General features: G+C 44.5%; 1 protein-coding gene across 5 annotated transcripts in view; it reads right to left on the reverse strand.

The window, feature by feature from the left end:
* CACNA1C (calcium voltage-gated channel subunit alpha1 C) overlaps window positions 1-17,972 on the reverse strand; it is a 713,310-nt gene that overhangs the window by 114,236 nt on the left and 581,102 nt on the right. For all 5 annotated transcript variants that reach the window (XM_090273794.1, XM_090273795.1, XM_090273796.1 and 2 more), the window contains 2 exons: window positions 10,722-10,882; window positions 9,244-9,469 (listed from right to left, as the gene is read on the reverse strand). In XM_090273794.1, the coding sequence (XP_090129920.1) occupies window positions 9,244-9,469; window positions 10,722-10,882 (387 nt within the window). The remainder of the gene's footprint in view (window positions 1-9,243; window positions 9,470-10,721; window positions 10,883-17,972) is intronic.

Genomic DNA, 17,972 nt, shown 5'->3' on the forward strand with positions numbered 1-17,972 from the left:
GCTCCTTTCTCCTTCCAAGTTGAGCCAGTCATCCTCCCTCTGTTTGCAGAGTATTCATCCACACTCAGTTGTAGCTGTTCTACAAACGCTCTTGAGGGTTTTTCACTCTTGTCTCACCCAAAGTGGCTGCAGACCAGAAAGGTTTTCTTCCATCCTCTCCATCTCTGTCCCCAAATAAATTCTGTGTAACTGAGCCTGTGTGATGGGCTGCCTGGGGCCCTAGTAGGCTAGAGGTTGTAGAAATTATTCTGTTTAAAACAAGAAGTGAGAGACCTTCTGGGGCTGGAGCACCCTTCCCATTTACAGCTAAAGCAGCGTTCCTAAACGTGCTGGAGAAGAAATTGCTGAGAACAGTGATCACTTTTTTATAAATACTGATTCCCAGGCCTAATCTCTGGCGCTGGGCCTCAAGTGATTCTCACACAACCACCCCGACACCCGTCAGTCAACGAGTGTTTAGAAACCTGTAACTTTAGGGCATATTTATGATGAAAATTTCCAGCTGTATCCGAAAGGAGTGTTTCGACATGTAGATTAAGGATAGAAAGGCAAGGGGATGCGGTGTGTGTGGTGGGAACAGGGTGGGGTACTTTCAGGGCCTCTAGCATGCACATACTTTATCTAACTGCGAGGAGTGGCTGTTTGTGCCTCCCCCGTGTTTCTGAGCTTCCTGAGGGTTTTATTGCCAGACCACATATCAAACCGTTAGGTAGCAAGAGAAGAGACTGGTGGTTGCCAGAGGCGGGGGTGGGGGGTGGGCGGAATGGGTGAAGGGGGTCAAAAGGTACAAGTTTCCAGTTGAAAAATAAATTGGTTACAGATATGCAACCTACAGCATGGTGACTATAGTTAATAATTCTGTATTGCATATTTAGAAGTTGCTAAGAGAGTTAAATCTTAGAAATCCTCTAGCACAAAAAAATTTTCTGTAACTGTGTGTGGTGATGGATGTTAACTAGACTTACTGTGGTGACCATTTCATAACATAGCAGTCCTGCTATATATGTGGGGTTATAGTCCAAGACCCCCGGGGGATGCCTGAAACCACAGACAGCACTGAACCCTGTACACGCTGCGATTTTCCCTACCATAAGCACACTTTGTGGCTTCTTGTTGGCGTATCCGAATGCCAGCATCGCTACTCTTGCACTTTGGGGACATCATTAAGTAAAATCAGGGCTCCTTGAACACAAACACTGTGACAGCATAACAATCGGTCCGGGAACCGAGACAGCTAAGTGACCAATGGGCGGGCAGTGCCTACAGCACTGGACTAAGGGATGCTTCACATCATGGGTGGGACAGAGCGGGACCACATGAGATTTCATCCCTCTCCTCAGAACAGTGTGCAATTTAAAACTTATGAATTGTTTATTTCTGGAACTTTCCATTTAATATTTTCAGACTGTGGTTGACCTCAGGCCATTGAAACAAAGAAACCAAGGATAAGAGGGACTACTGTATATACAAATGTCAAATCATTCTGTTGTGCACCTGAAACTAATATAAGATTATATGGCCATTATACCTCAATATAAAAAAAAGAAATAAAGAAAAAACTATTATGTGTCAACTTGTCCTACAGAAAATAGGGCTGCTATGGCTTTGAGACCCTTTGGTTAGGATTTCCAGAAGAGCACTGTGAACCTGCGTCCAAACCAAAGGCCACAGGCTTCAGGCATGAGGCAGCTTTTGTTCAAGAGAAACTGCAGCCAGGTACCCGGACTCATGAAAAACACCTGGCTGAACAGATGCTGCACCGTGAAGCAGTCACACAGGTGAGATGCAGTTAAGACAAATGGAGATCGTGGTTGTTCATGCTGTTTGCTTTCAAACCCCTGATGCTTCCCATTCCACAGGGGCGGGGTAGGGGTCTGCCTGTGGCTGGTCTGCACCTGCACTTTGGTTCCTTTGAGCAGGATTAAAAGAGCAGAGCTGGCGTCAGGTGCCTGGAATCATGAGGGTGCCCAGCTTGTTGAATAGAAGGCTGCCCGTCCCTCATGTGCACATGGTCGAAGAGGTTTCGGGTAGTCCCCTAAAGACTGAGACAAAGGGATTGCTAAAGTAGCGTTGTGACCAAGGACACTCACAGGGCTGAGAAGAGCTGGGTTTGGGGCAGGCATGCCTCAGCTGACAGAGGGTATAGTGGGGGGCCTCATTATCATTAATGTTGGTGAGGTTTGAAGGGGCCAGGTGGCAGCCTCTGGGCAGGGTGACATGAAACATCATTTAGACAATGGGCAGGCAGCCCTGCAGCTCCTCAGACACTCAACTCCTTAACTGCCATCTGATTCTTGATGGCTATTACAGCTATGGCCTGAAGGTCTGACGATGCCTCAGGTTTCAGTCACTTTCCTTTTAGATGCATTAGCTGGTGGTAAACTAGAGAGGTTAATGGCATATTGGCAATCAACGGAGGCTTTTACCCTAATTGATTAAAACTATGCAGCACATACACTCACACACCACAAAGGAAGGCGCTTTGGAGAAAAGTGAGCAGCTGCAAAACAAAGTATTTCATGTCTCAGACCTTGTAGAGGAACCGAGGATAATTAAGCATCCTCTCTTCAGAACAATGCACACATATGTGCACACCCAGAATTTGGGGACTCACAGCCCTGGAAGTGTAAGCCACCCCGCCATCCTCAGACACTCCACCTGCACAGTTGTCCTTGGGATCAACTTTTCCTCTCAGTCCTCCTGTGGCTCTGAATTCTCTCCAAAGTGCACCTTCAGCCACTCCTGTTCCCCATCAGACCCATCTCACTGGGTCTCAATGTAGGGTGCACGTCAGGACTTCTACCCTGACCAATTTCTTTACCCGAATTCTCTCACTTGCTGACCTCAGCTTCACTCTGTTGCCTTCCCCTCTGCCTCCCTGGCCTTCAGTTGCCACCATCTGTTCAGGGGTACCTCTGTCACTCTCTTGCTCCAAGTCTGTCCCTGATTTGAATCCTATGGGAATTCTCCCTTCTATTCAACCGTAGAAAGTGGCCTGAGCTTTGCTTGAACTGGAAATTTCATCTTGTGAACTTTTCATTGAAATAGGTCAAGGACAGGACCTTTTTGTTCTAGGTAGACAGCAGAGCTTTGCGGTTGCTATAAAGCAAAGATCTTTAGAGTTAACAGCACCAATAGCTTTGGGTGCTTTGTAAATGCTCCACCCTACTTCCCCTCTGTTCTAGACAGGGTCATAACTAAATTTATACCTTCTCAACTGTTCTTGTGCCAAGAGGAGAGGTAAAAAAACAAAAACCTTCTTCGTGTTGGTGGCAGTGATCTATTGTTGGTAGAGTGTTTATAAAGCAAATATCATGCAGTGAATCTGTGTGGTATGGGCTTCTATCCAACATTCCCAAGAGTAGGTGTGGGAAGGAGGTGAAGGAGGGAGAATGCGGTCATGTGAAGTAACCTGGGGGAGCAGACAGGTTCATCAGCAAGAAGCCAGCCTTGCCCTTACCTCTCCTCACACCAGCCACAGTAAAGTTGGGCTCTGGTCCCATCAGACACAATAGAGCCTGGAGGTATGATAGGAGGCTGACCTGGACCCATGCTGGGCAAGGATGAGCCAAAACTGAGAATTCTAGACTATCGTGGTCAGGGTCTAGGATAGCCTGGGGCTTGGGGCCAAATCTATAAAAGTAGTTCTGGCTGGTACCTCGCCTTGACCCTTCACTATGAGGGGAGGCACATTTTATGGGTTTCACTTTAGAGTCAAACCCCGCCTTGGGTAACAAATTCAAAGGTCTTCCTTCCCTGTTTGCATTAGAGGCCTTGGTCACATTGAGAACAGAACCTACATGGAGGAATGTGACCTGGTCAAGCTGGCAAGGCAGTCTGGTTTTGATCTTGGGATTGCCACAGGAGGGTATTCTAGCTACTCAGTGTCCACCAGACACAGTCCCTGTACCACATGTGTCAGGGTTACAGAGGGAGTACACTCATGTCTTCCTCACCTATGCCTCTTACCAGTCACCATCTCAGAAAAGGACTACCCTTCATGGAGACAGCCAGTGTACAAGCCCTTGAGTCAGAGCTACCTCCTCCATAGACCCTGGCCTGGGAACTGGGCAGACATCTGAGTCACTTCTTTAATAACAGCCCTTCACAAGCTCTGAGCCTCCGTGAGCTCTGAGAAGAGTGGGCTAGAGGTGGTGGACAAGGTGGGGCAGTAGGGGGATAGACCTGATGCCCTCAGCCTCATGCTGCCAGGGCAATGCAGACATTTAGAACCTGGAAGATCTGTGAAGGTGGTCACCATTCGCCAGTAAGTCTATGCTGAGTCAGCCCAACTTCCCATTTCAGGGCCAGGGAAGGGAACTGTTGGGGAAAAGCAGTAAGAGAAAGGAAGGGAGTTTAAGGTTTAAGAGGGAAATGGCAGAGGTGGCTAAAGGGATTGTGGTGCACTTAAAAACCAATTGTATAATAAAAAGGAGGTATAATGAGTAAATTGGAATCATGTCTAGATTTAATCTAACCTAATCTCTTCTTCCTCCCCCTATGTCAGACGGGGCTGACAAAGAGTAGACAGATGAGGCATCAAAACTCAGCAACATTTAGAGCTCCATCAAAGCAAGAGAAAGAACCCAATCCAAGAGATGGCTGAAGGCCCACTGCCACAGGTAATTTACCCAAAGACAACAAAGATCTGGGTCACGTGCATCCCTCTCTGTTCTCACTGAGGTTGGAATCTTGCCTTCCCTGTTCTTTCCTATTCTGGAATTTCTCACTAATTGTACTATTAATACACAGTGATCAATTGACTTCTAGTCTAGTACAGGGTTCCTAGTCTTGTTTTTTTGTTTTTGTTTTTTAATGAAACCCATAGGATGATGATCTCATATGCACAGTATAATTCCTAAGGCCTCCTCAGATTTTCACAAAACACACAAAAAATGTAAGCTTGCTAAAAATTCCTTTTCTTCATATGTCACATTCATATTCATCATATACCAGACTCTTCAGGCAGCATGGGTGAGTTGTAAAGTTGTAAGTCCACCCTGTTCTTGTCCAGTCACAAAAGCATTTGGGAAGGCAAGTGACCAGGAGAAAGGGTGTTAAAAGAACAATATTGAATTTATTTGTGTTTATTTTTTAAAAAGGGAAACAACAAATTCTAATATTTTACCTCATAGCAAATTATTGGCTATAGACTATTCACCTGCTCTGGACATACTGACGTGTCACGACATCATGGCTGGGACCCACTGGTCGGGATCAGTATTCTTAACTCTCAGACCAAAGGCCTGGCTGCAGGAAGGACAGCTTGGAATCACAGGATGGGATCCATGAATCCATGTACACACCAAGCTTTACAGCACTCTAAATTAATAGCTTCTCTTGACTTGACGCTATCACCCTTCATATATATACAGGTGTGTAGGAATTAATAAAATTCACATTAATTTAAAAACTGCTGAATTCATAGTAGTTCTTTATCATGTGTTTTCTCAGTCAAGAATCATCAAAAGTATAATCTTAACATGGTTAGGGATTCAGTATAGAGAAGAGAGTGGAGGTATAAAAATCAAGGTTTCCAATGATATAGAAAGGTTCATCTTTTTTAGGCAAAAATGTGGACAAAGGACAGCAGCAGAAAATTAGGCTGGTGTTTCTCAGAGTGAGGTCACTGGACTCCCACCCAGCACAGAACTCTCCAGTTGCTGGTCAAAATCCCCAGAAGTGGGGTCCATAATGAGATCTCCTAATGAGTTCAACTAAGTTGAAGAATCACAATCACTGGTTAAGAATACACTGTGAAAAGCAGTGGTGAGACATTGCAAAGCATTCTCTGAGAGATGTTAAGAGAAGAAGGAGAAATACACTTGTTTCATGGCAGGACCATCTTGGATGACTCATCTCAAGGGACCCCAGTGCCCGCCCCCATCTATACTTCAGGCATTTTCTTGGTCTCTGGGGTGTATTAGAGACAAGGTTCAGAGGGAGCATGGGATTCCCCTGCATAGTTAGTCTTTTTGTTGTTTTTCAAAAGCCCCCAGAGGGTTTGGAGACTGGAAAACATGAAGATGATAGCCTTTGCCAAAGTGCTTCCAATTAGATAATGAAATTATTCTGTTTATAGAGCTTATAGAGATCTGAAAATAACAATAATATTTCTCATGGAGGGACTATGGGAGGCTCTCTGATAAAGATAGATTAAAAAAATAATTTCTTGGCAATAGTTTCAGAAGAGAAATAAATTGTTGATTAAAAATAGAATGAATGTTAAATCTCTTCAAGATGCTATGACAGACCAAAAACTCATGTGACTTTAGCACCCACTGCATTCATATGATACATTTCTTTCCCTGCCCAGTAAGGAAAATTCAAGATATTGTTCAATTCAGCTTCTGATGAAAATTAAAAGTTACCTAATTTTAATAAAAAAAAAAAAAAAAAAAAAAAGATGCTATGACAATATCTAGGAGCAGAAATTCTTTTCTATAGGAATTTGAAAAACAAACAAACAAAAAATCCCCAAACACATGGACTTTTGAGAATTATTTAAGAGGCATTAGAAACTCTAAATTAAAAACAGCTATCACCAGACCCCAGGAGGAGAAAGCAGAATGAGCAGTAATCTAACAACAAGCAGTATGCTAACTATCCCTTAAGTCCTGTCTCAGGGACACAGACAACAATACAGTTTAGCCATCAACTCTGCACAGAACCTGGAGCCGGGCAGACAGACTCGCCTTTTAATCCCAGCTTTGCCCCTGAGCAGTTTGTGTGGCCTTGTGCAAGCGACGGAACTCTCTAAGTCACACTTTCCTCAACTGCAAGATGGGAATAATGACAAAGTCCTCTGTCCTCACCCTCTTTTACAGGTAGTTGTGAGGGTTAATGGAGCAAGTGCACATGAGAGTTCAACCACACTACCCAGCACAGAGTCAGCACGGATGCCTGTTAACCATGATTGTTATTACGTTCCTACTACTTTTATTTTAAACCAAGAATTGTCTGTAATGCCAAGATATTCAGGATGTTCATAAAGAGCTCTTTTGAGGGGTGGTGGTGGTTGTTCAGGGTGTTACACCTGTGGATTTAAATTTTGCACATACTTTGAGTCCATCGTCTGGTAGTAAACCTTCTCCAGGGGTGCTCTCCTGCCCCCAATTCCCACAGCAAGGCTTACTACAGAGTATTACATGGTGACTAAAGGAAAGGAGTGTGTGTATGGAGACCACCATGAGCTTTTTTCTCCTCCTTCCTTCCCCTAATAACAACAAATATAATTAGAGTAATAATAAATGCTCTGGTTGTTGAGTGTCTCCTGTGCCTGGCACTGAAGTGAACACTTCGAATGCCTTTTCCTACCTGACCCTTGACAACACCACAGGAACAAATGTGTGTGGGGTGGTTGCCGAGAACACTGTGCAGAGAACAGTAATACCTCACGGTGCTTGTGCTTGACAGGCCCCCAACGACTCCGTCCCATTCCGAACACTCTGAGCAGGGTCTGCTTAACTCCATGGCCCTGAGTGGAAGACACCCACCCCAGACCCTTCTTCCAACCCAATCCAAATGGTGGTCTCAGCGTTCCTGTTACCAGTCAGGCTACAAAGCAAAGATTCTGTAGGAGAAGAGGCCTGTACCTCTGGGGAGCATAGTGTGACTCCTCTCCCTTTCAGATCTTTCTGACATGTCCCTCTAAGGCTGACCACAGCCACAATGAGAAATATATATTATACTGCAACTTAGATGGATATCTACCTCAAAGATTTTTATGAAACAATGCATACATTCATGTGAGGCCTTCTAATGTTTTCTTATTCTATTTCATTCTTTCGTGAAAAACAGGACTGTGGAGAAACTGGAAACTTTATACAGCTAAAGGGAATGTAAAATGGCCTAGTCTCTGAAAAAGAGTTAAAATCTTAAACATAGGGTTATTAAATAACCTGGAAATTATACTGCTAAGTATATATCCAAGAGAAGTGAAAAGATACATCCATACAAAAACTTGAACATTGGTTATTCATAGCTGCATTATTTATAGTGTCCAAAAGGTAGATATAAACCAAATGTCCACCAATTGAGGAATGAATTAAAAAAATGGGATATATATCCACTCAATGGAATGTTATTCAGCTATAGAAAGGAATGGAGTATTGACCCCTGCTACAAAGTGGGGGAAACTTGAAACCATTATGCCAAGTGAAAGAAGCCAGACACAAACACCAGGCACTGTTTGATTTCATATAGATTAATGGTCCGGAATAGGCAAATCTATAGTAGTCGCTACTGGAATGAGGAGTGGGTATGGGGACCCCTTTCTGGGGTGATGAAAATGGTCTAAAACTAGATTGTGGTGATGGTTGCAAAACTCTGAATACATATAAAAATAAATTGTACACTTCAAAAGGGCAGATTTATTAGTATGTGAATTGCATATCAATAGTGCTGTTTAAAAATGATGGTTATGATTCAGTAAATGGATTTCATCATCCCAAGTGAGTAAAAACACAGCTGAAAATTCTTGTCTGAGAGCATGCCTCCCACTGCCCGTTCCTGGCCCCTGCCTGTCCTCTACATGAGAATCACAGCTTGACCTGGAGAGTTAGGAAGACTACAGTCTTCGGGTGGGCAGATGGACCGACAGATGGAGAGGGGTGAATGTGTGGAAGGAGGAATGAAAGCCACCTGTGCAACAATATCCATCACCCTTCTTCAGCTAAGGAATCTTGACTGCACCTGCGGCATCACACGCCCAGCTCCAGACCATGTTTCAGTCTCTTTCCCTACTGGATAGCCGTGAGAACAGAGCTTTTGGTGAGATTTCTGGGAGAGCACTGGAAGGAGCTGACTCAGTGGGATGGGTGTCCCCTTCATGCACCCCTCCCACGCCCCTGCTTCTTGCCTCAAATTTGAACACAACAGCTCAATCTCCAGGGGCCACCTTGTGACCCTGGGGTGGAAGGCATGCCTAAGGCTGCCAAAACAAAGAACAGGAGGCTGAGTCCTGATGCCTCTGGAAGCCACCTGGGCTGCCCACCTCTGGCCTTCCTTCACGTGACTGAACAAGTCCCTAATTTGCTCACACCACTGAGTTGAGTCTCTGGTATGAGCAGTCAAAGGGATTTCTAACTGATAAGCCATCTAAATGAATTAAAGCTGTCCTCATTGTATGTGAGCCCAGGACAGACCCATCTAGAAATAGCAGCTGCTCCCCCACCCAGGCCTTTCTGCCTCCCCACCTTTGGCAAGAACTTCTCCCCGAGTCCCGTGTCTGAAGGGAAATACCTGGTGATTTTAAATATCCTCAGAAGCCGAACACATCTGAGCACAGAGATGCCCAAGGGAGACATGACCTTGGTCTCCACCAGGATGGTCTCCAGGATGCCCCCACACACAATGAAGCAGTCGAAGCGGTTGAAGAGGGACACAAAGTAGGCCTGCAGGCCCAGGCTGTACATCTTCAGCAGCATCTCTGCGGTGAAAAGGGCCAGGAGGGCCTTGTTGGCCGTGTCTAGCAGATTCAGGAGTGGGGTGCCATCCAAACAGGTGTGAGAAGAGGGAAAATGGGGAGGAGGAGAAAGAAAACACAGTGGTTATCACCACTGGGAAAACAAACAAGCAAGCAAACTCTCCCTTCCCGGCCAGGACACCTCTCCCATTCACTGCTGCCAAAACAGAACAAGTAGGGAGACATCCACAACAAAAGATATCTAGTTATAAACACAGTCAATATTTAGTGATATAGTAGTCCCCACCTTATCCACAGGAGATCCATTCCAAGCCCCCCCAGTGGATGCCTGAAACCATGGAGAACATTGAACCCTGTATGTAGTTGTTCCCTATGCCACAAACCCTAACCGGGCAAGATTTCACCATAATACTCAGAACAGTGTGCCAGTTTAAAACTTATGAATCATTTATTTCTGGAATTTTCCATTTAATATTTTCAGACCGTGATTGATCACAGGTAACGGAAACTTTGGAAAGTTGAAGTGAGAATAAGGGGTGACTACTGTATCTACTAAAAGGCTTTGCATGCTTATTTTCTTTACTCCTCACAGCAGCTCTGTGGGGTAGGTATTACTGTCATCAGGCCCATTTTTCAGATCTAAGAAGCGAGGTTCAGACAGATGAGTAGTCCATCCAAACCAATAAGCCAAGAGGTGAAGCCAGGCCATCCGAGGCTGGCAGGCAGCCCCTGGGTCTGCCTGACTCCCTGGGAGTGGTGCTGAGGCACTGGCTAATGAGCCCTCTCCTAGGGCTCCAGGGAAGGGCGTGGACACTACCTACCCATGGAGGATGGCTCCCTGCCCTTAGGCCACTGCTGTCCTTTCCCCTGCCTTCTGCTCACCTTGTCCTCACATGTCCTGCAAGCCCACCTGGACTTACTTCCACATATACCTGGAGGCAAGAATAAAGACTGAAGTGTCATAAATCCATTCTGGGAAGTTGGCAGACGAGGGTCTGTGATAGCCAGACAAGGTGCAGCATGTGTCCTTGTCACCTGGACCCAACAATGACTGTTGGGGCAGGCAGACGGTGTGGACCCATCAGGTGAGCCACGCCTGTTTATAACGAGGTTGTGCATTTTATTGTGGGGCTTGCAAGCTGCCGGGCCCTTGGCGGCCCTGGCATGGCACCTGCCAAAGAGCTGTGGCCACTGGCTGCTTTCCCATCTACCTTCTGCCTGTGCGGTCCCCTCCCTGGGATTCAGGGCTGCGGTAGCCAGAGTATACTGGGATAGCGCAGGGGCTGCCTCTCACCTTGGACCTCTGTGAGCCAGTGGGGCTGGTTGTAATGTTCCGAGGCTATGGTAAGCGTGTTGAGGAACACCAGGAAGATCACGAGCCAGTAGAAGACATTGGACTTGACTGCGGCACGACACTTTCTTCTGCAGAACCGGTTCCACCGACGCCAGTAGCGACTGGAAAGGGGCAGGCAAGGAGAGAAGGATGGGGGGGAGGTGGCTATGAAATTCAGATTTCTTGCAGTCCGAACGGCACCACTGTGGCTTTCTTTCACTTCATAACTGCCTAAAGCAGCACAACCTGGTGCCGAGGGGATACGCTTTCAAGTTAGCTGGGTGCTGCCACTTAGCTCTGTGGCCTTGGGTTTGTCACTGTTCCTTCCTAAGCTTTGGTTCTCTCATCTGTGAAATGGGAATAGGGCCGACCTCACACAGTTGTTGGGGGAATTGATGGACCATATATAATGTGTCCAGCATAAAGCTGAAGGTGGTCAAAAATGGAAAATATTTTACAATAACAGCATTATTAGAAATAGTACTGCAAATACTAGGAGTATTATTATTAGTGGTGGTAGTATTAGGACTAGTAATGTGTTGCCATGAACAAAACCTCATGTATACTTGGTGCCATATTAGGCACTTCTCATGCCTTCTCCCTAATTCTTTAAATAACTCTGCAAAGTAGGCATTGTCCTGATTTTGAGGAGGAGCAAACAAAGAGCCATAGAGGTTAAGTCCCTGGGCCAATATCACACAGTGGCAGTGGCCCCTTGGTCTTCCTCCAGCCCCCCATCTCTCGCCCTTACTTTATGCTGCCTCATCTGTAAAGTGTCAGGGCTGAGTCTGGATCAGAGGTTCTTTGCTTTTTGGGGATACAGAATCTGCTGAGAGTCTGATGAATGTTTAGATCTTCTGTTCAGAAACATGAGGGCATCCACACATATGCACACCTCTACATACAAGTTCATGCAGCTCATGACCCCCTTGAAGCTCAGCCATGGACCATATAATGTTCCCATGGTTTCTTGATTAGGAACTGTTGTCACTGATTCTCAAACCTGGTTGCACATAGAATTACCTGGGAATTATCAAGAAACCCCACCTAAAACCAGGTCCCAAGCCCGGAGGCGGATTAAGTTCGGTTGAAGCCCCAGAAAAAAAATATTGGGCCCCTTAAAAAAAAGAGAGAGACAGGGAAAATAAAAATACATGTTAACCATATTTTATGCAGTGTAGAAACGAAACCAAACTTGGTGTCATTAGAAAAAAGCATAAAGTTGGGGTTTTGCGGGGCCCTTCAGATGTCAGAGCCCAGGGTGCGCGCCTGGTGTGCCCGGCGTTAAATCCACCTCTGCCTGAGACCAAACCAATTAAATTAGATTTTTCTGGGGCTGAGTACTTTTTAAATAGCAAAAACAAACAAACAAACAAACAAAAAAACCACTGGTATTTTTTTAAAGTCCTGCAGATGATTCTCATGTGCAATTATGGCTGAGAACCATCAAGCTAGATGATCCCAAGAAAACAGACACATTTTATAATTCTATGGTGGAGGGGTTTAAAGCTTATCCCTAATATCATCCTCATGACGCAGAGAAAATATATAGCCATATTTGGTAACTCTGTTTTCAAAACATTTAATAAGTGCCCACACCATGCAGAGGAGAGAAGGGTGGGGATGCTAGAGTCGTGCTTGGGAGGGTGATGAGGGGCCATGCAGAGGACTTCGTTGGGGAGAATGAATGACATGATGAGACGTGATTTTAGAAAACCAGACCACCAACAAAAACACCCACTCTGTCAACTTCTAGATGGGGAACAGGATGAGGAGTGCTCTGTCAGCCATCCATGTTTAAGAGGATGAAGGTAGTAGTCTCACGCATGGAAAAAAGGACACCAAGTTGGCACCAATTTTGGAGGCAAAATCAATAGGCCTTTGGATGTGTAGGGTAAGAGAGAAAGGCGTGGAAGGGATGGTCCAGCTTTCTCGCTGGGATGATTTGGAAGGTGTCCTGACTAACCAGTGTCGGTGTAGAAGCAGTGCTCTGGGCGAGGAGGTTGCTCTGAGAAAGTGGGGCGCTCAGCTCAGGAAATATACCTGAGATGCTAGCAGGTCCTTTGTGGAGAGACCCACGAGGCAGTTGAAGATGGGGAGACGTAAAGAAGGGCCGGATAATAAAGAAGGTGTGAGGTGGGAGGGCACAAAGCAGAGTCTTGGAACAATTGTTCATGAACATCTGTATTCCTGGATCTGTATTCTCAGTCTCCAGGCAGGCAGACCTCTGCTGTTTATGGAGCCCTCCCCCCATCCCAGATTGCTTTATGGGATAGCTTGACTTCATCTGTATTCCTACCTACTACCCATGGAAAATCCTGTTGCCAAGCCTTAGTTAAAATCTATAAAGAGGTTAGAGAAGTGAGGAGTACATCTATGAAGGTGTGGTTTCCTCGGAACCGCAGGGAGAGCTTCGTTGTTGGCTTGCAGCATAGGGAAGGTTAATTGGGTAGCATTCTGGTCTGACACCAGTATCACTGTGAGTGTTGGAATGCCCTCTCCAGTGAGCGCCAAACATTTGTACGGGACATCTACCTGCTACCTGGGGGAAAGTCACTACACAGAGAAGAAATGCCTCGGTCAGAAAATTAGCATTTCCAATGCACTTAGGGAGGCTTACCTCCTCCACACAGAATCCTGGGTAAGAACGAGGATACAAGAGGGTAGAGGGATGGGTAGTGGGAGGGGACAAGAGTCCCACCCAGGTGGCTGGTCCTTGGTGAACAGCAACTTCTGCAGGTGGCCAGACCTGGGTACTAAGGAGTCTTATCTTGCCAGGGCAGGACTCTGCTCCTTTCCTATTATTGTGGTTACTAACATTGTATGGAGATTGGGTAACACAATTTTTTTTTATCCTGAAAAATGAATTTTCAGGACAAACTCATATCTGAAGTTAAGTAGCTTCCATTGTAGTTTCAAAAAATGTTTTAAATAGATAATGTCACATTACAGAAATCACTGATACTTGTCATTCAGAGTCCAAAGGAATCAAGTTTGCTTTTTTTCACAGTATGTAGGAACTGATTTGGAGTCAGTTTAATGCCAAAAACTTAGACTAAGCTCCTCCTTCCCCAAATTTAAGATAGTGGCTGCAGGGTGTGACATGGTTAGACCTCTGTCCCATGGGTCTGGAACAGCTCTGCTCAAACCCCTGAAGGAGAGGCTGTCATAGACAGGGTAGGACTCCTATGTCATGCTGTTCCTGTGCACAGCCACTTAGGAGAGTCACGTGGATTTGAGCTGGGGTGGGGTGGGGGTAATTACTACCCTGGGAAAGTATTTAAAGATAATTGTACACCTCCCACTCTTCAAAATATAGCTTTGCTTGACAACTGGTTTCCTGGCAACACTTCCTACAGAATAATAAATGTAATGCCTTATTAGAATGTGTAAATTTATTTGTGTTTACATATGCACAGAGGATACAGAAATTAAATGATAAAATAGGGAGGAGAAATGTGCCTGCTTTTCACATTCCCTTCACACTAACTGGAAAAGTCATTCACTCTAGGAATAGAACTTTCCATATGTAGACACAGGAGAGAAGGATGGCTATGAACGTGTCTAACCCACTTCTTCTACATCGTTGCATTTGATAGGAAATTTCTTCTTGCTCACCCCAGGTCCTCTTGCCTCTTCCTAATATGGGGCCCTGCTCTTGCCTTTCCCCCTACTGGGTGTGTTCCCTCAGCGCCCAGGCCCTCCCCCTTCTATGTCGTGTCCATTCCCGCTCCTCCACGGGGCACTTTTCTAGTCTTCCCAGACTCAGTTCCTATCATACTCATTGTCTGCATTATTTATTTTGGTTATATGTAAAAGAAATACATACTCAACATCATTAAAATATCCATACTACCCAAAGCAATTTATAGATTCAATGCAATCCCTATTAAAATACCAATGACATATTTCACAGACCTAGAACAAAAACTTCAAAAATATATATGGAACCAAAAAAGACCCCAAATAGCCACAGCAATCTTGAGGAAGCAGAACTCAGTAGGAGGAATCACAATACTAAACATCAAACTATACTACAAGGCCACGGTAATCAAAACAGCTGGTACTGGCATAAGAAAAGATATATAAATCAATGGAACAGAATAAATAGAGAGCCTAGATATAAACCCAGGTCTATATGGTCAACTAATATTTGACAAAGGGGGAAGGAACATCAAATGGAGTGAAAAGAGCCTCTTCAACAAATGGTGTTGGGAGAACTGGACAGGGACATGCAAAAAAAATGAAACTAGACCACCAACTTATGCCATACACCACAATAAACTCAAAATGGATCAAAGACTTAAATGTAAGCCGTGACACCATAAAAGTCCTAGAGGAAAGCATAGGTAGGAAAATTTCAGATATCCCGCGTAGCAACATTTTCACTGATATATCTCCTAAGGCAAGGGAAATAAAGGAAAGAATAAACAAATGGAACTACATCAAACTAAGGAGTTTCTGCTCAGCAAAAGAAAACATCAGCAAGATGGAAAGGGAACCAACCATATGGGAAAATATATTTGCCAATGATACCTTGGACAAGGAATTGATCTCCAAAATACATAAAGAACTTATATGACTCAACACCAAGAAGACAGACAACCCAATTAAAAAATGGGCAAAGAACCTGAACAAACACTTCTCCAAAAGGACATACAGAGGGTCCATAGACATATGAAAGAATGCTCAACATCACTAGCCATTAGAGAGATGCAAATAAAAACCACAATGAGATACCACCTCACAGCAGTCAGAATGGCCGTCATCAACAAATCAACAAACAACTTGTGCTGGAGAGGATGCGGAGAAAAGGGAACCCTGGTGCATTGCTGGTGGGAATGCAGACTGGTGCAGCCACTGTGGAAAACAGAATGGAATTTCCTCAAAAAACTAAAAATGGAACTGCCTTTTGAACCAGCAATTCCATTGCTAGGATTATATCTGAAGAATCCTGAAACACCAATTCAAAAGAACCTATGCATCTCTATGTTCATAGCAGTTCTATTTACAATAGCCAAGTGCTGGAAACAGCCTAAGTGCCCATCTGTAGATGAGTGGATCATAAAACTGTGGTACATTTACACAATGGAGTACTATGTAGCAGAAAGAAAGAAGGAACTTCTACCATTTGTAACAACATGGATGAAACTAGAGAGAATTATGCTTAGTGAAATAAGCCAGGCAACGAAAGAAAAATACCTTAAGCTATCACCTATTACAGGAGACTACTGAACAACACAAACAGATGTGCAAAATTGAACCAGAGGTATGTAAACAAGGAGTAGACTAACAGTAACAAGGGGGGAGGCGGGAGGGAGAGAAGGGGGTAAGAAGGGGAAGGGTGTAGTCAAAGAACATGTATAATTGATCCATGGACATGGACAACTGGGTGGGGACTGACTGTGGGAGAAGGGGTGGGCAGGGTGCAGGGAAGCAATGGGAAAAAAAGTGGGACAACTGTAATCGAAAAACAAAAATTTTTAGTGGGGGAAAAAAATGAAAGCAAAATAAATTAATAAATGAGCCAGCTAATGCCCCCCCTGCCCCCCCGCAAAGAAAACCCTCACATGTAGGACAGTGAACAAAAGAAAATGTAAAGTATGGAAATGCAATTTTAGTGAATATTAGAAGGATAAGGATTCTCCTTCACGTTGTATATTTTTCTCCCTACCTGATCCCTCCAGAATTTGGCATTCTGAAGAAGTAAGCAATGCCATAAAGTTCTTTGCATAGAACTAATAAGATCAGTTGTTAATAGAGGTTTTGTTGACCATGACTTTGACTAGAATGTCATGCCTAAAGGAGACATGCTTGGGTTCTGGTTGTTACCAAAAAGCCCCGAGGAACTGGGAATGACTTTTGAAGGTAATAAAAGCCCACAAGAAAAAAGGCCTGGTACGCTGGTTGGTTGTGCGGTCCATGGCAATCTTTCCAGGGAAGAAACTAAGATTGCTTCCCTGAAAGATGACTAGAAGGGACCTTAAAGCACAATTGAAAATCCGAAGGACTTGGTAAAAACAGGTGTTTGCAGGCAAGGCTAAATGGCAGGTATATGGCTCAGCTTCTGTGCCCTGAAGGGCAGACTGAAAGTCACCCTAAAGGTTACTTGTGTAAGTTCCAGCAAAGCAGACATAAATACCATATGTGATCATTTGGTGCTCTTGTTGGGTTTATGCAAACAAACAGGATAAATTAAAACTGGACTTAATGCAGTCCCTTTAATGACAACGAGGGTAATCTTAAGGAGAAAAATCATGATTCAGGGAAAACCACAATGCTCAGTGGTAGACTACAAAGTAGTACAGCTAACTGTCTTTAAAGTTCATTTTCATTTAAAGTTTGTTTTCATTTGAAAGGTTAAACTAGGTCTGTGACATCATCAAAGATACTTAATTTACAGGCAAGAAGAATGTCAAATGCCTTGCAACTAGATGTCTTTCCAATAAGAGAGTCTTGAAGATATAGAGACTGCTTTGTGGGTTATGTTGTGTAAATTAACATGTGTGTTCTGTTTTCATAGGGGCATAAGCCTATGATCTCATTACCTAAGTGATTGTCCGTACATATAGGCTTCACTTAGTCCTGTCTGCATTGCTGCCTCTTGAGAGTCAACGTTTTGGCTGAACTAAGTGGCTGGGTTGGTGAAGAATGGGGTGGTCTGTGGGCTTCACTTTAAAACTGGTTTCTCTTTTCTATCCTAAAGGCTTGGACAGAAAGGGCCCAGAGGTCTGAGAGGGGGAAATCTAAAATATTCCCCTCAGCCCAAACTAACTATAGTGGGCAAAAGGGTTTGGACAGGTGTGACGTGCCTTGCACACCTTCCTCCAAAGAGCCTTTTTTTTTTCCCCCTTAATATGGGACATTGAGAAATTAATCCCTGCCTTTTGTCATATAGTGGTTAAATCTAGTGTTGCCCCTAGTATACAACAAGGACACCAGCCTGTTAAACCAAGCATGCTGTGGTCTGGGCACAGCCTACGAACCTGGAGTCTGCACGATCCTTCCCCATGTGGGAAGGCCACCCTCCCCTCCACAGCCCCACTCTTATTAGGAATTTCTGGACCCAAGGGTAAGTAGGATGATGACCACGTCCAGCTTGAAGCAGCTAGAGGAGCTCGAGACCTTCGCCCATTGTCCTTTATAAGATTATAAAGGGTCTTAAGTCTGAGAGGGGGGAATTGTTATAAAAAATTAATTAATTATTTAAAA

The sequence above is a fragment of the Furipterus horrens genome, unplaced genomic scaffold, assembly GCF_987537825.1.
Source record: "Furipterus horrens unplaced genomic scaffold, mFurHor1.1.pri manual_scaffold_4, whole genome shotgun sequence".
In the NCBI taxonomy this organism is placed as follows: Eukaryota; Metazoa; Chordata; class Mammalia; order Chiroptera; family Furipteridae; genus Furipterus; species Furipterus horrens.